This window comes from Pocillopora damicornis, chromosome 8 (assembly GCF_964200805.1).
Source record: "Pocillopora damicornis chromosome 8, jaPocDami1.2, whole genome shotgun sequence".
Taxonomy (NCBI): Eukaryota; Metazoa; Cnidaria; class Anthozoa; order Scleractinia; family Pocilloporidae; genus Pocillopora; species Pocillopora damicornis.
In genome coordinates this window covers 15,493,705-15,521,294 of record NC_142677.1, presented here as the reverse complement: position 1 = coordinate 15,521,294, position 27,590 = coordinate 15,493,705, and the positions used below count along the sequence as shown (strand labels likewise).

The following is a 27,590-nucleotide window of genomic DNA, read 5'->3' as shown; positions in this document are numbered from 1 at the left end:
AGCCCCAACAACTTAACAGTAGACACTACCTCTATTGCTTTCCCGTTGATAACAATTGGAGCAAAGTCCGCGGCTGATTTAGCGAACGAAATCCGCAGTTCCCTACATTTCGATTCATTTAGCTGGAACTTATTTTGATTAGACTTAGTAATCAGTTCCTCCACATCAGATTGAATACGACTGCCTTCTTTCTTGTGAACACACTCTGCAATAATTGTGTCATCCACGTATTTCCACAGATTCGTATTGCTGGTATTGATGTCGTCGATCATAAGAATAAACTGGGGTGGCAAAGCATAGAGGACCGACCATAAACAATAAAGTAAGACAAAAAATAGTGTACCTTGAATAGAATTGCGTAAATTTGGTCTTCCATTGAAGTAACAGTCGTTTCAAGTGAAAAAACGGAAAACTTCGCGCCTAGCGAATTGAAAAAAAAAGCACCATACTCACAGGTATCATGATCTCTTCTGCATAAATTCGAGGTATGATCCAAAACCAACACAGGGAGAGGAACTTTTGTCAAAGAAGAGCTCCTTAAGTAGAAACAAGCAAATACAAAAATAAAAACGCACAAAGTTTTGCAAGCAAGTTTTGCATACGCCATATATGCTGAAACTACAGCTCTCCTTGGCCGTGTTCCCTTCGCAATTTATTATAACATTTGGTACACACATATGAGCCCTCCCAGCCAATGATTTTTATTTCTGAACGAGTATTTCGTTGTGCGCACATTTACTACGAAACATAACTTTGCTAAAGGTAAGCTAAACAGAGAACTCTGTATTGGGAAAAAAGCCGTGTTTGATGCCCCTTAGCTCTTCCTCAAAGCCTAAAGAAAAAAACTCCCGCCGATTTGAACGCCCCTTGCAGAACCTTTTCCTTCCATTTATGATTTAGAAAAACCCCAAAAATTATATAAATTCTCGAACGAACGATTGAAGTAGAAGAAGGACCACGAAAAGCCTCCCTTTCGGCAGCCATCTTTGTTTATCATTATTTGCTGGCCGCGCGCAGTAAGGAAACTGGACAAAAACGACATAAACCCTTTACCCCTAAGAGTGACTAGCATCTAATTTCATCCTTGAAGCACACATTAAGGCCACGGAAATATTGGAACTTATCACTAATTAAAGAAGCTCTTGATTGTTAAACAAATTCTCATAGTCAGTATCATAAAAAAATGTATAGAAAAAAGTGTGGAGAATATGCCTACTGATGTTAAGGTGTAAAGGGTTAAGCAACCACTCAACAAAAGTCTGCCTTGGTTCTTCACATGACCGTCTTCTCTCGAATCTAGCTTCTGCCTTGGAGGGCAAAGGAGAGAAACTCTAGGCACGAGATTGTTTCCCTGAATAAGGGGCATTGGGTGTAGTATTTTGGAGAGCAAATGCTCATTATTTCCTTATCTGCCATGAGCTGCCATCTTCAATTTTTGCAGCAGCGTGAGGCTAGGGAGAGAAAAAATTGTCCTAAGGAAATGAGCGAAGGTTAAGAGGAAGGGGAGGAGAGAGAGTGGAGAAATTGAAATTATCTCACCCCTTCCCACCCCTCCCCCACCGTCCACCTTTACTCTAAATCATACATGGCCGGTCGATTAAAGGATCGCTAATTTGCCCTTTAAGCCACCTGCACTGCAGGCCGACAGTAACTCAGTAATGGCTTGAACGAGATGCTAATGCCTGAGTATTGTGCAGATTTCCTAAATTTTCAAAGACGTTTAATCAGATTTGACATATAAGATGACCTGCTCCTGGTGATCAGTTGGCAAAGGACGGATCGAATATTTCGGAGGGGGCGGAGAGATTTCAAGTCCAAAACGGTAGTAAAAATACAAACAAGCAAACAAGCAAAAAACTCAACAATCAGTTTTTACAGACTTTTATTTATATGTTCAGACCTCTCTTCATTCGAGTTTTCTTCATAAAAGGTGAACCATTTTGCGTCGATCATTGAACCATCTCCAACTTCGTTCCCAGTTTCTCTCTCCATTATTTCCTCCTATGTCATTATAATATAAGTCATTAGGAACGTAGTTGACTTTTTTAATAGTTGCGTCTTAGGATTTTTCTGATGAAACTTGATTGACAGAGAAAACTCTTATAAAAGTAATTATACCAGGAACCAGATACTCTTCATCTTATATGCTGGTGCATATAATTTAGTGAGTCTATTCTTAAATCGATGTATCATTAGAACGCGATCGTTTATTTGGTATTTCTTTACTTTCATGTTTGTCTCTAAAAAGGAAAGGAAGGAAGAAAAGATGCTCATATCTAAATCCTAAAGCAGCTTCAATAGCACATCTTATTCACAGTAAATTCCATAAACAATTCCTACTGCGTACAGATAAAAGCTTCGATATTCAAACTGCGCATAACGATCTACCGCTGCGTCCCATGCGCACCGGCTCACAACTCTTACGTCCTGTCTACTGACGTCACCCACAATCACGTGACAAACAAATTTGTATCGAGGATAACACAGTTTCTTTACTCGTTCCTTGATCTCTTCCGTTATTTTAACGGTGACATCTTTGCAGAAGACAGAGTCGTATTTTTGTTCAGCCAGGTTTGTTTCCAAAACGTGTTGAATGATTGGTATGACTCTGTGTTCCTGTGTGAAGCAAAAAGGCATAGATGCATAAAAAAATTTGGCTAACTGGATGTTCATGGGAACAGAGAGAAAGCGGAAGGAGATTGCTGTTAAAAGTTAGCAGCGCGCCTTCTTATCTGGCGGTTTTCATCCGTTTTTAGACCGTGCTGCCTTCGTGTTTTTGAAATACCCACTCAATCACTAACGACACAAGTAACAAGTCAAAGGGAAAATCTCAGTTGCCGCTCATCATTCTGAAAATTCAGCAGTGGAGGGTGTAAGTGGGGTAAGTGGGGGGGGGGGGAGGGAGGAAGGGGTAAGAAGGTCATCATTTTAATTGAGGTTTTATACAAAGCTATCTTCGTTCTCTCTACCTCAATGTAAAGGGCCAATGACTTCAGGGATTTGAGTTAATCGTATATAAACTAGGTACTGGCCCAGAAGAGGAGACTTTTTTGCGCACGATGATTACAACAGTTTTGAACTCCGTTTGATTAGACGCTATGTTAGAGGACCCGTAAGCGAGGCATAGACGAAAGCCTAAAGCTTAACAGACAGAATCTAGTGTGATCCTGTTGTTGGAAGAATTTTGGATTCAGACAAGTAGTAAAAACAAGTCGCAGTGGGTTCGGATGCCCAAACCCTCCCCCTGAATCCTCCTTTGGAAGGGGGTTGGCCCTACACACGGGCGTTATATCAAACCTGAAATGTTCTCAGGGGTTCCATAACAAAGGGTCTAGCCATAGTCAAATTATTATCAACCAATGTTGTTTCTCGTGTCAGTCCACTACCATGCCGACTTCCCACGTTACTCGACGGGTCCTCCGGTGACCACGCATGCGTCAAATCGAACTGTCCCCAGTCCCCGTGTCGTCTTTTGACTTTAATCAAATGTAGTGACTTTTGCTTGATATCTTTTGATAGTGAATGAGCTGCTACCACGCCATAAATGGAAGGACTTGAGGTTTCGTTTTCTTCCTCGATAGGCTTACTTTCACTTTGGACTTTGTGTCGTTTTGTCTCTTCCTGAGAATTCGTAGTCATGATTTCTTGACTGGGAACTGACATGACAAGATCATTTCAATTTATTTATACAGCACTGAAAAGAAACATACATTAAAAAAGAACCAAGGAAGTGAATGAAAAAAAAAAAAAAAAAAAAGAGGGAGTGTTCATAGTGTTCACAGTATACCGATTTACCCGAGATTTTGCGATGTAAATAAGAGTGGACTGCGAGCTGACACAGGTCTTAACAAAAGTACTACTACACCCACGGCTCCTCCCTCTAGAGCAAACATTGCTTTTGTGTCGTTGTTTTGATGTGGGAAGTTTATTCATTTCATGACCTTGTTTAGAAAAATTTTCCTATTTTCTTAATTTCGATATAGTTGGGATTATTTAAGAGGAGAATTAAAAATCTCAGCATTGAATCCTTCACTGAGTCCGCGCTGATCGTTCATATTTCCTATTTAAATGTAATCGTGTTTTATCAGAAGCGGATTCCTGGCGATCAAATCAGCTTTTCCACTCGCCATGAGAAGAAGCCAAAAAAGACAATTAAACTGTTCCTGTAGACGCAAGAATAAAAAAGCAACGGACTTCTTCATGTTGCCTTGGTGGAAAAGAAGGGCCTGTCAAACTCCGTTGTGACAGGTTCCGGCTCCAACGCATTATAAAGAGAAAGTCATTTTTCTTCCGCTCGGGACACATTTATAATCGGAAAACGAATTTCCAATTCAGGACTCACACCTAGAATCTCCCCTTTGTGAACTTAGATTGATCTCTACAAGCTGTATCACATTTAATCGTTGATTGATGATTCGATCTACTTCAGACAGCGCTTTCAGTTTGACTTTACGATAAAAAAGAGCCAAGTTTTTAAGCTTCATTTCTTCAATTCAGTTCGTAGCAACTCCGGTATGAATACAAAAGCTATTGACACTTCAGCTTATCAAAGATTTCACTTAAACTAAACTAAAAAAAATTGACGGGACGGTAATTTAGTGATAGACGGGTATAAGTTGTCTGCGAGCTTTAAAGCATGCATGATAGAACATATCGTTTTCATTCTCTGAGCTGACATGACCACATGAACACCAAAGAAATGTACAAATACTGTGGTGAATTTTATATTGAGTTAAATTCCTTTGTCGTTACCCCGTAGAGAAGAACAAAGTAACTTACCTTCAAAATAAAGAGCCAAAGTTTTTTTCCAACGAAAGCGGTAAAGAGAAACCCAACAGTTCAAGATCTTGTTTGTCACTGAACGACGGAAAATGTTGCGGCCGAATGAGCGAAAACCAACGTCTTCCAAGCGGAAAATAAACACTGCTTCTTGTTTGACAGGACAAGAATTAATCTGCTCCTATTTGGAGGTGTGTCAATTGCTTATTGTTCTATACTAAACAAAACTTGTCAATGATTAAATTCTTTTCAAGTCTCAAATGCACCGACGGTTCCGTTAATTGATTCGAACATGCCTCCACAATGCTGGTGCACGCTAATCGGCATTAATTCACTTAGAATGAATATTGCTTCTAAGATTAGTCTAAGAGAGCGATCATAGAAGTATATATATATATATATATATATATATATATATATATATATATATATATATATATATATATATATATATATATACACAAAAAAGAATACGACTTTAAATAAATATAGGACCAACTTCTTGGTACTGAAATTATAAGAAATAGGGGGTGGACGGTGCAAAGGATTGACAATTGGATGCACGTAACGAGGAAGGTGTTCATCAGAAATCGAGGCCAGTTGGTTGCATTGTAACGCGCAGCGAAAGAGTTCTCTGGGTGTACTGGAAGATCAAATCCAGAGGAGCCCGGCTTTCTCCGTCGAAGTATCGATACTAATTTGTGTCATGTAACAACAGGACGAGTCATTATTTATCACCCGGTGGGGAGGGTGGAGGATTCTTTTTTGGGAGGGGGGCAGAGGGGGATCAGTCGTCACCAACTTTGACTGCCAATAAAAGGAGAGAGGGAGAGTGGGGTTCATGAGAGCATCACAGAGCCTAATGAAGGATCAGCCACATTTTATCGTGACACAAACAAAATCCTCCATCCCCCCTCCCCCCTCCGGCGATAAGTAATAATCAGTCCCTAAAGTAGTCGCAAATTATGTCACGTACGTTTTATATTTTCCTTCGGGAATTTTAATCATTGCGGACCTATACTTGAGTCATCTAAGCTGAGGGTTACTTTTCCTAAAAGGGCCTAACCCTGGGTCTTTTCCCATGGCACGAAATTCGGACAATTTATGGGATTACTTCAAAATCCTTCATCATGAAATTTCGAGGAAATGTCATTTTGCACAATGATTAGTAATCAGAGATATCGACATTTCTCGCTGCAAGCCGATGTTTCTTCCAGTCGCTATAGGAACAAGATGGCCGTAGGTTGAATACCTTTACAGATGGCCGGGTTAACTTTTAGCTTTACGTTTTATTACAACTTCAAGCCGAAATAGCCACCTTCTCGAAGAAATTAAGAAAATAGTTTGGAAAAGCTTAAGTACAAAAAAATATCTCCTATATTGCTCTTATTGGACTCCTAAAAAATGTCTGCACGAACATCTGACTGGAATTTGCATTCGTAACTATTTAACATCAGCTGATGCCACAGTCATCTCACAACTTTTGGCCAAATAAACCTCTCAAAAAAACATCAAAATATCCCAAATCAGGTTTGGCAACAATTTCATTTAAAAAACTTTCGTGAACAAAATAGCTGATGACTTCCGGTAATTATTATAACCATCTCCGACTGATTTCAACCTGAATCAAATCAATGCCTGTGGTGAAATGTCTTTAACGCTCTAATGAACCTCCCCACGGGTGGGAAAGGGGGGGGGGGGGGAGGGAAGGGAAGGGAGAAGAAAGAAAAACTTTCAGTTCACCCCTATGATGAGTAAACAGTGCAATCGCACGACTTTGAGGAATCAGAGGTCACCGAGAAATTTTTCCCTCTACACTGGGAAACGAAGCACGTTATCATCCTCTTGAAAGAATTCAAGATCAGCGTTTAACAAAACTTTCGTTGGATCTCCGACCTAGGCCTTGCCGTATATTTTGATCCCAATCCAAGAACTTAGACTGGGCCCTTATCTCTCGTTTGACTAGTACTTGACTCCTTACGGTACTAAATGAAAACCTCGGTACTACCACCATCAACAGTTAAGAGTTGAAACGAATCCGGTTCCTCTTCATCCTCGCTCTGTTGCTTAGTCTCTTGTGATATTTTTTGTGGACTGTTTACTTTGAATCTTGACGGAGGGGAGGAGTCCGTCAACCCGTAATTTGGGATATTCGACGACACAAGGGGTTTGTCTTCCCTCTCAGAATCAATAACACTGTTTGATCGTTTTGCAACATTGAACTGCAAAGGAAAAGAATATTATCAGTGGCATAGTTTCTGGATAATGTTTAATCCTTTATCCCACTTCCTAATCCTAGAGGGATATGTAAAAATCATACCTGAAACAGGTAACCCCTTCACCCTTGGAGTAGCAACCATAAGCTGACTAGCATCTAATTTCTCCTTAAAATATCACCCCTGAATCACACATAAAGGCCATGAGAATAAAGGAAATGATCTCAAATTAAAGAAACTCTTGATTCTTAAACAAATTCTCCTTTAATTAGGAAATGTATAGAGTACAGTATGGAAAATTTGGATACTTCCAGTTCAATACTGGAAAGAACCACATTCCTAATGACGACGAACAAGAGCAAACCGTTTCACTCCCAGGAGAGCGAGTAATGAGAGTTGAGAAAATTACCATCTGGGCGACATTATATTGATATAACGCCAGATTCTCCTGAGTATACAATAAAGAATTGTATAACCATCACTTAGGAGAATAAACTTCCTGATCATAGGACTGAAAGATTGACGTGAGTCTACATTTTGAGGTTTTTCATTTCCCAAGTGCGCCTCACTGAAATTAGGATTCGAAAGTCCCCCTTACCAATATTTCTGACGATAGTTTCTGTACTTTTGGGAATTCTAGGCCATCAGGAGACCTCATTTAAAATAAACTAAGACGTACAGAAGGTGACCAAAATTTATTAGGGAATGGTCAATACTTATCCCTGAAAGGGAGGAGGGGAGTGAGGGGAGTGAGGGGAGTGAGGGGAGTGAGGGGAGTGAGGGGAGTGAGGGAACGGAGTATTTTTTAGGGGGGGATGGCATTGTTTTCAGGAGGAACGGAGGGAGAGTACCAAGGGGTGACTGTAGAAAATCGACTGTCAGTAACTACCAATGAGTGAAGATTATAGGAGTACTGCAGAGCCTTATGGGGGAATCAGGTAAATTTTGTCATGACACAACTAACATTTCCCAATCCCTCAGGCGATAAGTGATGAACGGTCCCAAATTACGAGTTCCTTCGAGTTTGCGGGAGAATGAGCACCAATGTTCGGCACGACAACCGACCGCTGAAGCGGTCGATGCGTCATTTTAAGGCAGACTGAAAAACACTCACCCTCGATATCGGCGTATTTACAGGTTTAGAAGGTGCCGGGGTTTCTGTTGAAAAATTTTCATCTGCCAAAGGAGCCTGAGCAACTTGCGCTGAATTGTTTACCGCAGGGGCCTGCGGATCAGGGCTAACCAACAGTCTTGAACTTCCGAATGACGATTTTCTTCTGGAAGGTGACAACAATGACTCCGCTTCTTGCACCGTAGGAGTCCGTGATGTGGTATCAACCGCAAATCTGGAATTTCCAGATGGTGAATCGCCGGAATTTTTTGAGAGTGGAATATTTGCTAATGTTTTCCGCTGGCGAGTTCTTGGTTTTGAAGAAAGCACGGCTGCATTTTCATGTGAAGGGGTCACTGGATCGGAAATTTGTCGGAAGGAGTTCCGTCTTTCTTGCTCTGGTGAACATGGAGCCGAGCGGCTGACCCGAGGTGCAGGAAAAGAACGAGAACTAGATGAACTCTCTTCACGTGCTAAGGGAGACATCGGAAGAGCGAAAGGGCGTGGTCTTTCAGAGGAAAATGACTTGCTACCAGAGGGGGGTTTATCTAGCTTCTGATTTTGGGGTGAACCAAATAAGTTTTGTAAGGATGAAGGCATTGATATTGGTTGGCTTGGCTTAGGAGGAACTGGTCCGTCAGCACAATCAGCTGACTCAACCGAATTTACCGAAAACAAATTCGCTAGAGGTGGATTGCTATGTTTTTTAACCTTACGAGCATCGACTAAGCTTGTACCAGGAGACTTATTAAGTCCTTCGTAGAAATCTAAACCAAGGTTCTTTCTCTCCCTATCAGGTGTGTTAAGAGCACTAGTTCCCATGTCGGAAGAACCAGACCTACTGTCCAGCAAGATCAAGGGTTCGCTCTCATCTGACCTCCAAGTTGGTCGCGAATATTTTGGCGGATCAGAGAGACTCCTGGTTGAAACGAAAACGCTGTTACCGTGTTCAGATTCATCGTCGCCATCATACAAATCCCGACTTTCAGTCAAGAACGTCACCCTCTTTGAATCCCGTCCACTTCCGTCTGCTTCTTGAGCTCTACGAAACTCCTGGTCAAGCGACGCGCTCGAGGCGTTCGCCATTAAGGTATCACTGTTAGATCTCTTTAACTTCATCCCCGGAAGAATCGTGGTGCTTCCGGTGAGCCCACGACGGGTCAGATCCTCTATGCGAGAAGCGGCTGCCGGATAGAGGGGAGCCGTTCGATGGGCCTGAGCAAAGTTTTCACAGTGCTCCTCTTTACGAAAGCTCGGTTTTCTCAGGATAGACTTTCGTTTATGTGGCACCTTGACGGGATGAGAGGGCATGGGACTTCGTCCCTCGTCCTCATCAATATCACTAAGCTCCATTTTCCTGCCCTCCTGTCCTTTTGTTGTCACTGTAAAGCGGCCGACTGTAATTGTTCTATCTGTGAGGAGCGATTGACACGTCCAGTCTTCCAGCTAATCGAAAAGGAGAAAGATTAGAATATTAAGGGCGAACGAAACGCAAGCTATATAAAATCTTAACGGTGACCAATTTACATCACCAACTCCATTTGATAAAACCAAATTATTCTATAATAATACCCGTTTAACCTCTATATCCCTTGAATAAAAAGACAAACAAATTAAAAACAAATAAAACACAAAACAAAGCAGGAGATTTGTATTCTTTGGCTCAACCCTTAATTCCTAATTGTGAGACAAACCCAAGATCTCTGAAGGATAGCACGATTTCTAGTGTCCTCACGAACATGTAATACCAAAACCGAAGTAATCCCAAAAGCCAATCGGAAAAAAAGGAAAAGATCACATGAAAAAAAACATGAGAACTCGAACTAAAATAAGTAAACTAAGTGAAACACGACTGACGATTATGTTACGTAATTGGTTTTGCGTCTGATTGGTTGAGAGGGTGATGGAAGTTTACGTTACGTAATTGGTTTTGCGTCTGATTGGTTGAGAGGGTGGTGGAAGTTTACGTTACGTAATTGGTTTTGCGTCTGATTGGTTGAGAGGGTGGTGGAAGTTTACGTTACGTAATTGGTTTTGCGTCTGATTGGTTGAGAGGGTGATGGAAGTTTACGTTACGTAATTGGTTTTGCGTCTGATTGGTTGAGAGGGTGGTGGAAGTTTACGTTACGTAATTGGTTTTGCGTCTGATTGGTTGAGAGGGTGGTGGAAGTTTACGTTACGTAATTGGTTTTGCGTCTGATTGGTTGAGAGGGTGGTGGAAGTTTACGTTACGTAATTGGTTTTGCGTCTGATTGGTTGAGAGGGTGGTGGAAGTTTACGTTACGTAATTGGCTTTGCGTCTGATTGGTTGAGAGGGTGGTGGAAGTTTTTTAAACCAATCATGGAGTAAAGTAAAGGCAAAACAACGCACAACTTTATTTATTTCGACAATCACATAAGAATTGCTCTATGAATACCTCAGACAGCGGGGAATGCCCCCCTAAAAAAACCTGAACTGACTTTCTTACCGGTCCAAGGTTAATATCATCCTCACTAATGCCGTCAAATGGATCATCTAAGACATCTTGAACTCCTTGTAATGTTCCAAATATGAACGATGTCAGCACAGCAATGTAATACGGGCTCCATGTGTTACCCGACTTGATACCCATATGAACATAGTACGGAGAGAGAACGATGGGCATAAGGAAGATAAACACTTTGGTGAAGGAGCGGATGGTCCGTGGCGATCGGTATTCCCTGATCACGCGCAGTCTTTCAAATGCGTGACACATGAGGCTTAGGATCGTAAGTTGAAAATGTATCATAAGTGAGAAAATTCATCATGCCTTACATAATAAAGCTGGAATTAATATGTAAGAAAAGGCCTCATTTAGTCCAACCTGTACGAAATTTCTAGAACGTGATGGACATCTGTAATCTAATTTGACACCTGATTGGACACTGTGGATTGTAAGTAATAAAGGTAATTGGACTGCATGGAATGCAACTTTAACTGTAATTATACAAGAGATTTCGAAATCGAACAGCTGCGTAGTGAGAGTCTGATTGGTTAAAGTTCTGTTACTTAATCAAAATGAAACCAATGAACAAACTTCCCCACCAAGCTCTGTGATTCTCTTAAACTTATTAAAACACTACCAATGATGTTGAATTTGTAAGTTGTCAATACTTCTATGCGAGAAACAGTGTTACTATTTATTTTTCAAAGACTTACTTGTGATAGTGAATTAGTCTGGTTATTAAAGGTTCATTGTGTGGCAAACTTGAGACTCTCATCTTGTCATTCAGCTGGCTTATGTCACTTAAATCCTCATAAATAACCTGAAATTTACACATGGAAATAAGCTCTAGTTAAATATAGCTGACAAATACATCATTTGACATTATGTCAGCTTGAAATGTCATGCTTTGTTTCACTGTCTCCTTGATATGTTCATTAGCCACCAACACTTGCATCAGCACTCGTGACAGAAGAAAAAGATGACACATGCACATGCAAGCCTAATGGAAGTGCCCCAGGGAAATAAGGGAAAATATTTATGAGCAATCACTGCCCATGAAATCCCCCGAACGTTTAGTGACAAGAAAAAATGAGAGAAAGGAATGGATCTCTAGAACTTTGGGAACTTTGAAATCTGTGAGACACAATTCTTCCCTATTTCCTGCTGAAATCAAATTGGTTTGAATTGATGCAGCTTGTAAAAAATTTTGTCCCAAGGACAGAGATTTTCAGAATACAATTGAAGCATTGCAGGGAAAAGCCACTAAGAGACTTCTGATGGACTGCTTACTTCCCCTTCCAAGTTTTCTTACATTTCCTTGTTAACTAGAAGGAGAAAGAGATGTTCCATTGAAAGTCACTAAGGGATTTATACCACACACTCCTTTCATAATCTATGCCATACAAAACAAACTGTCACATTGACCACCAAGACCTGTAGCTTGATGCCATGCAAGGTCAGACATAAGATCAACCAAAAGGGAATCAAACTCTTTAACAAAGAGTCCATAATCATCAAGAGGAAAATCAAACCTGAGCTCACTTTGAGATACTGTACAAAGCTACATTTTTTTTTCAAAATGTTAGACATTTTGACCAAATTGACTATTATTCAACATAAACCCAAGGACAAGAATGAATGAAAATAGCTATACACTGCCAAAAATTTCCTTTTTAGAGCTCTGAAAAATGTCTTAATCTTGGTGTTACGAAAAATTGTCTAAGTAAAGTCCCAGAACATTCTAATAGAACATTCTAGAACCCGAAGTCATCTAGACGTGACCTTCTGGTAAAAAGAACATTCTGGAACGTTCTATTTCTTACATAATTATTCAAATTTAGAAACCCTGTTAACCTACTAAATTTAGTTCTTTAGAGAAGTTTCTAGATCCTTATACTTTATGTATATAAGAGCGACAGTTCCATCAAACAGAGAGAGAGAGATTTGTGAAGAAGCTTAGTGCTATAAAAACAAGAAGTCAACTATGCAGAAATAAATGTTGTTACCGACGATCCTGAGTATTGTCTAGGAACAACCCTGCTCTACATTGACACTCGTAACACTTGGTGGCACAAGACATAGACAATGAATTACCACCAATTAACGAATAATTCACACTTTCTAAAGTTAAAAGTAATAGACAAACATAACTTACTGAGAGAATAAAGTTCCTCCTGATATGTTTTTCCGTTAACAAAAATTCTTTGATATTCAATACCAGACCTTTCAACTTGTTATTTACAGTTTTTAAAAACTCTTTGGGTAAACCTGAAATTACAGTAATGAATGTAAACAATTAAAAGACCATCATTAAAAGCTAACACACCGATGGCATTTTAAAATACTGTTGGTCTTAAAAATTATGACTCTCTTAAAATCATTTTTACAGCCTGTTACACCTTCACACAATCGAAAAGGATGCTTTTTTAAAAAAAATATAATCATGCTAATTCTTAGAGCTTAAATTTACTAGGATTTACCTATCATCTAAAATAGTTTTAGCAAGTGGATCCACTTTCATACATAACTATCTTCAATTGGCAACTATGTTGCAGACCTTGAGAATGTGAGAAACCAAGTGAGGGAAAACTAAAATTTTGACTGTTTGTTAGAGCAGCACATTGTTGATAAGACCACTAAACCTCTCTCTGAGTGTTTTACTAAACTTTCTCCATTTTTGAAGTAACCAACTAACTACCCTAGGGATACAGCTGTAATTTTAGCTAACTACTGATCAAATTGTTACTTAGATAAATTTTACCAGTATTAAAAGTGTCCATCATACTGATCCTTTCTAAAAAAAACAACACTTGCTTAGAGCACTAAGAAATATTACCTGCTGAATGAAGCCAATCCCTATGGCAAAAAAATAATATCAACAGAGCACCTTTAAACTGTGCTAGATCTTCAAGTACTCTCTCACGCCGCTGGAAATCAGCTAACAGAAATGAAAGGAAGTGTAGAGGAAAGAAGTCAAAAATACATCTCAATGGTGCAAACAAAAAAAAAATTCTGAGTCCCTACTCAGATTTGAATCTCAGACCTTCTGATTTCAGTGTTAACTGTGTTACTGATTATTAGTATACCATTGTAAACTTGTAACTGAATAGCTAGACAATAAATACATAGATGCTTAACCCTTTCATCAAAGCATGAGTATGTATATTCTCCTAATGTTCTCTATACACTTCCAGAGGTGAAAAGGAGAATTTGTTAAACAACCAAGAGCTTCTTTAATTGGTAATTATTACATTCTTAGATTCTCATAACCTGTATGTGTGATTCAGGGGCATAATGTAAGGAGAAATTAGATGCTAGTCACTCTTAGGGGTCAGAGGGACTTAAACCATATTGTGATTTATTTTGATTCTCGTTTTAATCTATGCTGGTACCAAGGGAATGTTTCATGATTTAAGTTAAGGATATCAGTATGGACACTGCTTGGTTTGCATGAGAGTGCCGTTTATAAAATAATTCAAATAGTACGCACGCTCTGATTGGCCATAAAACCATTTTACATGAACGTATGTAAACACGGTTTTCATACTGAATCTTCTCACAGAGTTCTCCCTGCTATTTATTTAGCAGTAACTCAGTTTCTTTAAGTTTGTTTTGAGTACAGTAATGGAAGGAAGAAGATTTTCCCAATTTTTCTTTGGAGTTTAATTTTCCCAGTATTCAAGAAACGGCCAAAAAGTAAAATGAACAACAACAACAAGCACCTCACTTTCCTTTGTTGCAAGAGGAGGCTCTTTCATTAGTTATTTTATAAAAGAAATGTAAAATGGTTTCCGTGTTTACATAGCCTGATGTAAACACTTAGGAGGTTGGGAGAACACGAGATAAGCTGGAAACCACTCCGCTTCATGTCGTGGTTTCCTACGTTTATCTTGTGTTCTCCCAACCTCCCACGTGTTTATATCAGGCTATGTAAACACGGAAACCATTTTACGTTTCTTCAGTGAAATATTCTTGCATCATACCATTAATGGAAAAGGCCAAAGGGAACACAATTGGTGACACAAAAATACTCATGTGCACATCAAAATCAAGTCCTACAAATTGAAAAAACAAAAAAAAGTGAGTGAGAAACTAGATGCCCAAAGGATACTAACATGAACTTGAAGGACCTGTTTTTTTTTTCCTTTTAAATTGACCAACAAATTTTGTTGCATACTTACTTAACTTCTGACACATAAATGTTCCAAGTGCTGATAAAGGAAAAAGAACAACTTTAAAATCAATAGAAAATCTTGTGTACACATGAGAAATTAAATCTGTAATCATTATTTGGATACAAAATTTCACACTTGACAATACAGTGCCTCTTCAGCCAGGTATATAAATTTGCAATAGTGAATAGTTTGGGAGACCTGATGAAATTCCAGGAAGTAACCTGAAATTTGCTAATTTCTCCACCAGGAAAAGGGGGGGGGGGGAGTTGCAATACCCCTAGTCACCTCAGTCACCAGGATCAGTTCTAACTAAGTGGGCCACCTGGCTGATGAGTAGGCTTGGAGTTCTTGGTCTTCCTGAGAGGCCATTCCTCATAAGAGGTGGGAATGTTTTCACCCTCTGGGTCAGTATATAGTTATTTAAGTCAGTATGACATAGAAACAAGAATTTCATTGCAATTACTCCTGAGATTTCTGCACAGCCCTATACTTCATCATACTTAGAGTTCTTGGATAAAGAAAACAATGGTGGAAACAATAGATTGCCTGAGGGACTACAACTTTGTTGTAAAATAGTTTAGGGCTTTACAGAAATCTTTCCTTACTCTTCAAGAACTATGATTGTTTTATGATCTCATAAATAATTGATTTATCATCTTTATGAATCAGGCTCTGTTAGGGGGATGATTAAAAGATGACTTGTACATTCTAGTTCGTTTATTTATTTCTTTGTTCATTTCATGCATAACGCAGACATAAACACACTTAAGTGTTTTAGGTGCTCTGCAACTGCACAAATCATATACACACAATTAACATGTTAACATTCAGGAATGATGACAAAAACAAGAGAAAATTGTCTCTAGGATTTATTCTCACCTGCTAAAACCATTTGTAGAAAAAGGATAACTGTAAGGTTGTATACAAAAGTACGTAAAATCTGCAAAATGAAATAATTTTGAACAGATTCGAAAATGCAATTTAATATAGCAATACAACTGACTTGTTCAGGCAGGTAATTCAGTTGCCTGGGAATCGAAGAGCTTGAAAAGAAATAACAAATTCTGCTTACACTTTTGTCAATGAACAATTTCTTAAACTGGTAGAGTTTCCCTTTAAATCCTTTTCTCTTGGACCGCCTAGTTTCACTCCATTTGTAGATGTCAGCTCTGCCGTCCTCGATAAGATCTGGGTCTAGGGTACTCAAAATACCTGATGAACCGACAGGAAACGCCATGGCTAACTGTGTGTGGAGTATGCATAAAACACCTCATTGATCGTGTAAAAAGACTCCTTCTAGCATTACATCCGCTGTTTGTAGTGATATCTTGTACTAAAGGATAAATTTGTTTGCCCGGAGGATACTCAATTGACTACCTCCGAAACCTTACTGTTTGGGGTAAAACTGCTGACCAACATAAGAAGATCGGGGGCTCGATCAGCGTCAGGATGGATTGGGAGCGGGTCGTTTCGGTTCAAAAGGGTACAGTGGATTTCCAAACTGTCAGTGAACGCAAAAAAAAAAAAGAAAAGAAAAAAAAAAAAGAAAAAAAGAAAAAGAAAAAGGAGTCACTTCGTCGTCACTATGAAGTGGTCGATTGTGATTGTTTCAGCTGGATTGACAAGAAAATAATAATTTTCGCTCGAGGGTAGAGTTGCTAAGCATAACGCATATATATACAGCCCCTCAATTTCAATGTGATTTGAAGCCAATTTCCTTTGTGTATCATAGCTTTCATCTGTAACATTCTCCAGGTGACTGAGAAAATATGAAGGAAAAGGAAGGATATGGAGTAGTAACGTGACGATGAATTCCATCGTGTGGCTATGCTCCAGCCTGCATCATCGCTCTCGGTCATCACTTTAGCTCTCAAGCGATGCCAAGTGATGTACAATTCGATAAACCATTTACACCCTAACATCAGTATGCAAGTTCTCCATACTTTTCCTATGGTAACTACAAGGAGAAATTATTCAACAATCAAGTGCTTCTTTTATTGGCGACCTTTTCCTATATTCTCTTGACCCTGATGTTTGATTCAGGGGCGATGCTGTCGGGAGAATTGAGATGTTTATCACCTTAAGGGGTTAAAGGGTTAAAACTCCTCAAAATTGCCGGGAAACGCAAATCATTAAGTCATCACAGGTTTAAGTTTTGCATCCTACAGGTTGAGAATGAGGCACGAGTCTTCTTGACCAATCAAAACGTGTAGTGAAGTAAAACGAACGGAGTCTCGCTTTCTTTATATCAAACGCGCTATCCACGCCATACTCAACTTCGTTCCCAGAATGCTCTGGCCATCACTAGGGAAGGAAGCGGGCATATTGATAGCATAAGATATTTAACAAGTTACTCTCCTAAATGATCATTTACCGCGCTTATAAATTTCATTTTTTATTTTGCATTCGGAAACATTGAAAACCTTTTCGCTGTTAACCTAATTAACTGTTTGTAACGCGAGGCGATCTTGACTGAAATCACTCGCAGGAGATGATTCCCTTTACACTCGATGGACATCAAAATAGTCACAATAGTTTATATCGTATTCAGGAAAATCTATCAAAAAGTTGAGGCCATTCTGGATAAGTCTTTTTTTTCCGTTTAATTGTTTCGTTCGGAAAAATAAATACAAAGCTCAGATCCATTTTTTCTATAAAAATGTGAATAAACAATAACATGTGAAATTCGCACGAGGGAAAAAGGGTTCGTTGTTCATTTTAAAAGTAAAATAAATACTTTTCTATGTCTTGTGACTCAAATTTTTAGGTGGAGTTGTTTTTGCTGTGAGTGATATAATAGAGAAAGAACTTACAAGGTAAACTAATTGTTTCCGAATGGAGTGGGAAAAGAAAGTGCCATTTTAATTATCATTTTTTATTACTCCATCAAATGACTGACAATCATGCTGAAGTTTTAATCAACAAATTTGCCTAAAAACAGCTGTTCCAGAGATATTTTGTTTTTGTCAAGTTGAACTGCGGCATAACATTAACTTGAGTAAACAAATGAGGTGCATCATTTGTTTTTCTTTGAAAGGAAGGACAACATTGACCAATGAAAAAAGCAATTAAAACGGCCAAGTAAAAATTTGATAACCATTTTACTAAGCCTTGGAAAACAAGTAATGGTTTTCACTGGGAGATGTTTGTGTTTGTTCTCATACTAAATTCACAGGGTCAACTGAATCGTGTGCCCATCTCAGGTAGTTGTCTAAAAGGGACATCGTTTATGGTCGCTCGTAAATTAGGAGCCATAATTTCCATTTGAATCCTTGTCAGTGTAACCGTCAACTTACTTGTCACTTGTGACTAAAGTCGTTATTAATTTAACCAAAAAGTTGCCACAACAAAGAGGAAAATTTCCTTTTTTGGATTTAAGCTCATGATTCAATACCAAAGAACTTGAAATATATCCAACCAATAAGAAGGCAGATCTTTTAAAAGGCTTATCGCTGTCAATTTGGTTGAGATAATGTTGCTTGATGTTTTAACACCTGGCGAACTGAGTACACCAGAAACTTCAGTTTGACCTCTATCTTCTGAACCACGTACTACGTAGCTTGACAATATCTGGCTATTTTGAGATTCATTTCTAAGATGAGACACTTGTGTGTCCTTTTATACTTGGTGTACTTTCTCGTTCAATTGTCTTTCTTTACACTGCCATTAGCTACAGGCAAAATGGGATCTCATCCTGCAAACGCAATTTGTAAACATAACGAATTTTACATAAATGGGAGCCTAATTTTTTCGGGTTTGTTCCCTATACATTATGCTCCGCAGAACACCAGCACATCAAAGCAGTGCCAAGGGAAATTCAACACCCGTGGCTTCGAGCAAGCCCTGGCCATGTTGTATGCTATTAAGCGAATCAACAACGACTCGAGGATTCTTCCTGGTATCACCATCGGTGCAGACATTAAGGACACATGTGGCAGCGTTGACTTTGCGATCAGGAAGTGTTTGAATTTTAGTTTTATCAGGAATAACATGGAGGATACGATGTGCGAGAAAAAACAAGACTTAGATGTCGTTCACAATCCGAGAACAGTCGCCATCGTTGGTCTGGGCTCCACCGATGTGGCAATGGCGGTTGCCAATCTCGCAGGCCTGTTTTATGTCCCTGTTGTGAGCTATTCCTCTTCGAGTAGACTCCTTAGCAATAGAATTCGTTTCAAATATTTCCTTCGCACGATTTCTTCCGACACCCTGATGGCAAGAGCTGTCATCGATTTCTTACGTGAGTTAAAATGGAATTTTGTCCACGTTTTGTATTCAGACACAGACTATGGGCGATCTGCGTTCGAGACTTTTGATCATGTTCTCTCAGCTTCCACTGGCGCGAAAATTTGTTTGGCAGTGAAAAGAACATTTACACAACATGCAAACTCTCGCGAAATCGTGGCTTTCCTCACGGAAATGCAAGAGAAGCAAAACGCGAAAGCTAAAGTGGTGCTTCTTTTTACGACAATCGAAGACACAGAGTTTATCTTGAGCCATTTCAAAAAACTCAACATGAAGGATTATGTTTTTATTGCAACCGACCATTATGCTGGACGTATAAACAGGTTTAACAGTTCACCCAAAATGTTGCGACGCATTGTTGGCGTAACACCACGTAAGGGAAACACAAAAGGCTTCGAAAACTTTTTTCACAAGGTATTAAAAACAGGGAAACTGAGCCAATGTCCATGGTTTCACGAGTTTAAACAACATTATTTGAACCTCTCTGTAGAAATATCCACGTATGTTCCTTACGTTATTGATGCGGTGTATGCAACGGCCTATGGTCTACACAACCTTTTGAATTGCACACGAGAGAAAAGCTGCCAATATTCCGCCGACGAATTTCCGAGTTTGAACAGGTAAACAGTGAAGAGGTCTTTGAAGTTTTTTACTTCAGATATTATGCGGGAATACCTAGAATAAGTCATCCTAGCTTGTGGGTAAGTGCTGGGACTGGTTCATAATCAACTGAGGGAAAGTGCGTTACTTGGTAAAACAACAGGATCAGTTAGCCTCGATTTTAAAATGATTTTCACTTAAGAGAAAACATTTCCATATTTTTTTCCGGTTGGTTACCCGTAACATTTTAAATTGTGGGTGCATTAGTCTGCTGTTTAAGTTTATTAAGTCAAAATGATTTAGTTATCGAAAGAAAATATGCTTTAAAACTTAGAAATGCCCTAGTCTATCATAACGAAAGGAAACTCTTTAAACGAAAGAACTTTACACATGAGCATTGATCACTTCCAATTGATAATTTTTGAATGGCGAAACTTAAAAACGTTCCTTTGTTTAAATTACCTGTCTCCGCACTGCTCCGGTCTGGAATATTTGCATGTTATAAATGAACGTTGCTTGTTAATTAACCGATGCCTTCAATATTATAAAATTTGGTTAAAAATTCGAAGCGACTTTTGACGAAATTTTATAAACATAGTTTACAACGCGATACTATGTATGCATTATTAAGTTTGCCGTGTAGCTGGAATATATTGGCTAAAGCTATCAAAAGTGCCTGAAACCTTTTTGAGCCAAAAAGCAGCACTAAAACAATCACACGTTGGTGCCAGCTACTCCCTAAGGTCACACAATTAAAATTCTCACATTAGAAAAACAAAATGGAATCTTTTAAAGATGATAATATTGTTTATTCTGTCGAATTTCCTTTTTTATCGCAGGAAAAGAGGTGTGCCTTTCCTTTTAAAACCCGTAAGGAAAAGATTGGAATAAGGAATGATTGAGATAACTTTGGAAAAACAGACAATAAATTAAGTTTAAAAAGTAGAGAGCCTTGTAGCGGTGCCGCCACTGCAAACAGCAATGTGTGAAGAACTTTCTAGTTGGTATAATGTTTACCTTCGCGTTGCATTAATGCTCATGAAAAACGTTTCCATATCAATCCTTCAGCTGCCTTTTTTTGACATTCTGAATTTACAAACAAACACAGATCTCAACGAAGTAATATAAATTACATTCGAATGTGTTAGCCAAGTTTTTGAAAAAACTCGACAATAGTTATGAGCAACTTGTACACAGCTGTAATGATAAAACCTGTCTGTGAATTTAGCTGTGTGATACGTTTTCCTTTCCAAATCATATGTAAATTTTATAGCCTACACAAACAATGAGCAGCTGTTATCATCGCTGACCAAATAACACTTTAGGGCGACTAAAATGTAAAATTTGTTATTCATGTTATTCTCCTGCAGCAATCAGTTTAGTTGGCGTATCGCTTTCTTTTGTTCAAAGCGCAAATTTCCTGACCATTTGTTGCAGGTTTTAATCGGTCTGCCATCGAAATAAATTTTCTTTTTACCGAAAACGTCATCTAGGTATGTTAAAGAAAAGCGACAGATAAATTGATGATTTGGAAAAGTAATTGATTTGAAACGGTTTTATAATAATTCATGTTTTTCACCGAAGCGACATTTATAATGGAATATTAATTTCGTAAAATTTTCTAATGCTATGAAAGACCTTTTTTGCCCACATTGCCCACAGCACACAACGTTTGAAAATCCAATCGCACTGGTCTTAGGTCTTAGGTCTTAGGTCTTAGGTCTTAGGTCTGGTCTTAGTAAACAGTTCTTTTTAGTAAAATTTCGCTGTTTCTGATCGTTTGTGACAGCGAAAGAGAACGTCTTCCAAGGAGCAAGTCGTTATTCATCGCCGTGAGGCTCGTAAGGTTTTGGCTGTGTCACAAATTAACTCACCTGTTTCATTCCCCCCCCCCCCCCTCCTCTAAGGCTTTATAGCATTCTCATGATCCGCCCTCATTGGAAGGTAATTTTGTGAAGTCCCTCCGTTATATTCTGTTAGCGACAACCTTTCCCCGGCCAGTTCCCCCTGAAAACCATATGATCCCTGCAAAATCCCACTAAGGCAATAGATAATGACCGATCCATTATTCTCAATTATTCGGCATATAGCTGTTAATTCAACCTTTTATTGTTGTAGGGACGATGGTTTTCTCAAAAGCATTCAAAATGTCAAGTTTCCAGGCTTGTCACGCGATCAAGTTTCTTTCGACGCTAATGGCAACGGCTTGGGTGCTTATGACATCACGGTGGTCAACACAGAGACGGAACAATGGGAACCAATCGGGAGCTGGGTCTCTAATACGTCCAACGTGCTTGATCTACCCGTGAATGTGTCATTTCTTGACTTGGACTTGAAAAAACTGAGAACGTTATGGAGAAAGGTATTTAACAGCACCGTTGAGCCCACTTCATTTTGCGGTCAGCAATGCCCACCAGGACATTGGATGGTTTCAGATGAACGTTACCAGGTCTGTCATTCAGTACCATTTCAACCGGCTTTAGCGTGTTTCAACCAGTTTCATCGGGCTTTTTGGCAGAGAAGAGAAAGATAATGAAATACTTCATTCACTTTCTTTTCTGGCTGTTCTCTTTTCAATTCGATATCTTTATCATTTGCTGAATTTGTCTTATTTTTGTCATAGCCAAATCATTTATATGTACACTTTATTGGCAGGCCAACATAACGGAATTCTTCACATTATGGTTAAAAAAAACCTTTTCTGATTTTCCTTTCTCTCAGAGCTGCTGTTGGAAGTGTGCCCCATGCTCCACCAATGAGATTTCTCACAATCCTGTGAACGGCTCATGTAAGCGCTGTCCTCCTCGCTATTGGCCAAACGCGAACCGCACTGCCTGTCTACCCATAATTCCAACTACCGTCAAGCTGAGTGACCCAGCCGGTATATCGGTTGGCGTGGTCGCAGCGCTAGGTGGTCTGGGCGTGTTGTCTATCACGATTGTTTTCTTTCGTCATGGTAATACACACGTGGTCCGTGCGTCCAGCAAAGTCCTTAGCTATATCATGCTTTTTGGAATATCTTTGGGTTATTTGGCGGCTGTTTTGATTTTGTTGGAAAGAACAAAAACTCTATGCCAAGTCGTGCTGTTTTTGCTTAGTATCGGGTTCTGTATCGTGGTGGGAACACTACTGATTAAGACAAATCGGATACACCGGATATTTAGTAAAAATGCAATGAGGAAAGGTATGTTATATAACTTCCTTTTTCCTTGTCCTTTTTTTCTTCGGTTTAACCTAATAGACTTGATAGTCTTTACGATAGCATCGAAAAAAATTGGAGAAGGCTGGTTGTTTGTATCATGCGCTCCAAATCCCCTTTAGATCAGCACCAGCGAGGCTTCGGTAGCTATTTTGTTGCGACACGAGGTTTCGTGTTTCAAACTTTTTCAGATCGGCGTGGCTTTTTACTCCTTCTCTTAGCACTTTGTTGTAGGAGCGGTTGTTAGATCGGTGAGTTTATGTAGCTAATTGATTTTCCTTGCACAATCAGAACCGAGGAGGAGGATGTATAGAAAATACTTTTAAGACTAATGTACTCATCAACAGTTTGCCTCAGGATGGGTACGGTGGGGTACCCACGGCGAATTGACTTAAATGACTCCCCCTTGGGTAGAGATTTTGACATTTACTCACTGCTTTAGGGTTTGAAATTTGATCTTACTACCATCGTGAAAGACCACATGAAACCGAATCTTTGGTCCCCAGGAGTGGAATTTGACACATACTGGATATCCAAATAGGGGGAAGGTGGGTAGAATTGTTAAATTTTTCTGGGGCTGCTTATCTCCCCCTCCTCCATCCTGGGGCAAACCATTGGTACACATTATTAAAAATTCATACTTACCTTTTTTAGAATACAAAGAGTACTTTTATTTGTTACAGGTACCCCACCATGTTTGAGCGACAGATGGATGGTAACCTTCATACTCGGCTTTGTTCTCACTGAAACAGTCATATGCGTCATTCTGGTGCTTACCAATGGTCACCTCACAGAAGTCGTTTATTCTGACATGAAAAACGAAGCTTTCATTCAATGCAAATTTGCATCCTTTGCTAATTACAACATTGCACTGTGGTGGGGTTTCAATTGCGGTTTGGTTTTAGTTTGCACGTATCAAGCCTTCCTCACGAGGAAAGTTCCCGGGAATTACAACGAAGCGCGCTTCATAGCTTTTAACATGATAACCATCTCCACAGATGTGCTGATGTTTTTCCTTTCCTATTACGGCACTAAGACGTACTACAAAGACATTCTTGTAAGTGCTTTCTTGATCGTGGCAGATACTGTCACGATCACGTGTATGTTTTTACCAAAAGTTTACGTGATCGTGTTTCGTCCTCAGAAGAACGTGGACTCCAGATCGACAGTCAGCCTGGGAGCTTTTGATACTGACGATGACGAGGGGCAACTCGACAGGAAAATCAGTAGCAGGTCGAACACGTCAGTTCTAAGTTCTTTGTCAACTCTCAGCGGCAGCCAGGTAGAAACGAGGAATAACGTAACTTACCACGAAAACAATCTAGAAAGTAGAAGCAGAAAGATATCATCGGTTCTTACGAACGGTGATCTCCACAAATCCTGGAACTCAGATGGATGTTGTGAGCGTCCTGAAGTTGAATCACGTAATTCAAATTTGAGCGTGCGCACTGTGCGATTCGAGGACGAAATTGATCCTGATTTGACGACAGATACTCCAACTTTTCACGACAGTTTTCCAGAGCAGTTTGAGTATCGACGCAGGGAGTCGACTATCTGAGCTTACTTCTGTCGTAAAGACAGAGATCTTAACCTGGTTGATTGTCATCGATTTTGAAACTGACTATTCACCCATCTATCCAAGTTTTTGTCTTTCCTTTGTTTAATATACTTTCTTCGTCAGTCAGTCAACTATTGGCCAGTCCAGTCATTCATCCAGCCAATTTTTCTTTTTTAGTAAGTCAGTCGTTGGGTCGACCGGTCGGTCGGTCTATCAGTCAGTTAGACAGTCTGCCAGTCAGCCAGTCAGTCGGTCAGTAAGTCAGTTGGCCAGTCCATCAGTCAGTCATTTAGTTAGCCATTCGGCTAGTCAGTTAGTCGGTCGGTCAGTGAGTCAGTTAGTCAGTCCACTAGTTAGTCAGTCAGTAAGTCAGGCTGTCAATCAGTCGGTCAGTCAGTCAGTCAGTCAGTCAGTCAGAAAATCTGCTGAGGTGCGTCAGTCAGTGTCTCAGTCAGTAGGTCAGTCGGTCAGTCGGTCAGTCGGTCAGTCGGTCAGTCGGTCAGTCGGTCAGTCGGTCAGAAAATCTGCTGAGGTGCGTGTAATTTACCAGAAAATTCTATTCGAAACTCAGACGTTGGTTTGTCTCTTTAATTTCTTGTCGAACAATGCAATGGTTGATGGGAAATCAACAGGAGTATAAAGTGAATGACCATCTGACCAGAGTTTTCCCCTCCCTTCAGATTGCTGCCTCATTTCATTCGGCCATTGATTGTTTTATCTTAGAAACTTCCTTTGATGCGGATATCTCTTTTGACAGAAATGCACAGTGGATGCTTGTGACAAAATAAAGTGAAAAGATTTTAGATTCGCATGGAGTTTCAATCGTGATCTTTATACAGTAATCTAAGACTAAAATCCTTGATTGTAATTCGAAGAACAAGCATAGTCGCACTTTAGCTGACAGTAACTGGCAGTCTTCGCTGAATAACAATTGCCGAGGACAAATATTTAGTTTCGGTTGTTTACCTAAAATTATGAATTCGTCTTCCTCGGTTGACGGGTAAACGTAAATCGAATAGAATTCCTTTTTCACCAGAACAATTATTAGTGGTCAAAGGGTTTTTTTGTTAGCTGATTTGATCTGAACAAGCGAATGGCAAAGAAAGTTGGGAGTAGAAAAGATCGTCTTGTTAACAATGTGATCGCAAACGAAAAGGAAGACCATCTGCTGAACTCGAAGCTTGCGGCTCTGGACTTGCAAAAACAGAAGGAAATGGTGCGTTGGGAGACGGAGAAAAACAAACTGAGCTTACCAAGTCTCAAGGAAAATGGTAGAATTTCACCGACCCCTCCATCTTCCCCGAACACATCTCCAACACGTAGCCCTGTATTACAGCGACGGAGAAGCGATCTGATAGCCTCAGAAACTGCGTTGAGACCTCATAGCCAAATGATGATCATGACTGAAGGTGTTTGTTTGCGTAGATCCAAATCCTCACAAGACATCAGGCTTAGCGCTGGTCCAAAGCCTCCTCCCTATCCTGTTTGCGGACGTCCAGGAGCTGTAAGTCCACGACTTCTTCATAGGAGATCGACAATTGCTCAAAGCCGTCTGCAAGACGAGGAAATTGCTCTCAGACAAGCCTGCGCAGAAAGACGATTCTCAGCTGGAGTTGTCCCTTCCATTCGCGTGGAAGAAAGCGCGGAATCCCTCCATCAAAAAGTTAAGAGATTCAACGAAAGTCTACAAAAAGCAAGCAAGGAATCCAACCGAAGCGAGAGCAGCACGAACTCAGGTGACGACGACTCACCACCGACCGAAGAGTTGTTGATCCCACTTAAACCTGTCACTTTCAGGTCGAAGTCATTACCGAATATAGTTCCGATGCCCGGCGAGAAATCAGCAGAAAATATGACTTTTTACGAAGACATGAAGAGATGCAGGTATTTAAGGATTCCCGATATACCACCGTTGAGTATTGAACAAATCTTTGACAAAGATTCAAAGGAAAAAGCTGCACAAAAATAATCGAGACCTACGGCTACCTTAGAACCTGAAAAAGATCGTAAAAAGGATAGTAAATTATAAGAAAGGTACACGATTGAGATGAATATCAAACATCAGGTTCTTATCTACTTGACGCTAATAAAATGGAAACCTCCTGGAAGTTGCCTTGCCAACCTTCTAATGGTTTTTTCAAAATGCAAAAAAAACAGTATTGATAAATGAAGGCACGAATGCTTTTCTAGCAAATTAAAACAATTAATTTCTCAACCGTCTTTAGTTTTCTTGTGCTTTTGCACCATAAAATTTTGCTATTGCTACTTTAAAAACGTAAAAGAAATGTCGACGATTTTGTCACATGTGCCTAATATGGCATTCCAACATGTAAGCCATTGATGGCGACGACGAAATACGTGCGTCTGAGTAGATTATAATGTGTATTATTTGACCGTTCAGCAGCCTGCATCGGAGCATGAGTTAGACGATAACCAGCTCGTTAGAGCACCAGCTGATTTCGTAATTATACTAAGTTGTTAGTCGGATTCTCTTGTTCTGTGAAAAAAGCGTTTTCTTTTTTAGTATTTACAGGTAAACTACTCGAGTTCAGAGTCACTGAAGATCTTTTTCGCCTCGAAACCTTTGCATTATTTATCCTCACGAAAACAGTGCAGAAACCTTTCTCGCCCAAAATCCATAATGACTTCAGTAATTAAAAAATTAATGTGCGCCGAATTCACCTCGGAAAAAAACGATAAATGAATTAGTTGTCAATTTAAAATGAAAATGAATGGATTAAATATATGTGTTGCCGGAATAGTCCTAGGTCTTTATAGTTATAATCATTTTCAAAGAAAGGGCATCGTCTTCTTTTTGAGCTGAATATTATAAGATGTTGAACCTTTTGGTGTTGTTTTGCTGCCATTACCCAAATGGTTCGATGCATATGTTTGGGCTTAAGCAACATAATGATGAGTATTTTCCACAAGTGAAAGTATTGATTGAAAGCATGTTAAGTGGCAATTTCTTATTAGTGGACCAAATGACAGTCTTTACAGTGCAATCTGTCCCAGATGGGCTCTAACACGCAAAGCGAACTCTTAAGCGGAGGATTTCTGGGGAGTAAACCGAGTCACTTCTTACATTTGTCTGTTTCTACTCGTCGCGACTCAGTCGACTTTTGCTCACTGAACTTCAAAAAAACGTCAGTAGCGCAGGCTATTTGGTTTGCCGTCGCGTGACTCTAGCTATAAATAGGCTTTTCTGCTCATTATTTTTAAACCTGCCGCCGTGAGTAATC

The 27,590-nt window shown here is 39.6% G+C and overlaps 3 protein-coding genes across 4 annotated transcripts; 1 reads left to right on the top strand and 2 right to left on the bottom strand.

Moving 5' to 3' along the window:
* Positions 1 to 1,865: 1,865 nt before the first annotated feature.
* Positions 1,866 to 4,991, bottom strand: LOC113676183 (dynein light chain Tctex-type 5-B). Of its 2 annotated transcripts, none has more exons than XM_027192815.2 (3): positions 4,780 to 4,991; positions 3,298 to 3,656; positions 1,866 to 2,616 (listed from the first exon to the last, which is right to left on the bottom strand). In XM_027192815.2, exons 2-3 carry the CDS (start codon positions 3,637 to 3,639, stop codon positions 2,308 to 2,310), a joined length of 651 nt encoding a protein of 216 aa, XP_027048616.2. In that variant the 5' UTR covers positions 3,640 to 3,656; positions 4,780 to 4,991; the 3' UTR covers positions 1,866 to 2,307. The 2 variants fall into 2 exon arrangements, with proteins under 2 accessions (XP_027048616.2, XP_027048608.2); XM_027192807.2 differs by having other exon boundaries at positions 2,191 to 2,616; positions 3,298 to 3,694; positions 4,780 to 4,925.
* A 1,061-nt stretch (positions 4,992 to 6,052) lies between these two features.
* On the bottom strand, positions 6,053 to 16,165 carry LOC113676323 (uncharacterized). Its single transcript, XM_089214880.1, has 10 exons — positions 15,819 to 16,165; positions 15,626 to 15,686; positions 14,753 to 14,782; positions 14,555 to 14,626; positions 13,408 to 13,509; positions 12,727 to 12,839; positions 11,285 to 11,391; positions 10,575 to 10,845; positions 8,110 to 9,552; positions 6,053 to 7,001 (listed from the first exon to the last, which is right to left on the bottom strand). The coding sequence occupies exons 1-10, from the start codon at positions 15,981 to 15,983 to the stop codon at positions 6,765 to 6,767; spliced, it is 2,601 nt and encodes an 866-aa protein (XP_089071006.1). The 5' UTR covers positions 15,984 to 16,165; the 3' UTR covers positions 6,053 to 6,764.
* Positions 16,166 to 18,194: 2,029 nt separating this feature from the next.
* LOC113676363 (metabotropic glutamate receptor 4) lies at positions 18,195 to 25,159 on the top strand. The gene is made up of 4 exons (XM_027193019.2): positions 18,195 to 19,611; positions 21,710 to 22,040; positions 22,313 to 22,775; positions 23,474 to 25,159. The coding sequence occupies exons 1-4, from the start codon at positions 18,344 to 18,346 to the stop codon at positions 24,346 to 24,348; spliced, it is 2,937 nt and encodes a 978-aa protein (XP_027048820.2). The 5' UTR covers positions 18,195 to 18,343; the 3' UTR covers positions 24,349 to 25,159.
* The last annotated feature ends 2,431 nt before the right edge of the window (positions 25,160 to 27,590 follow it).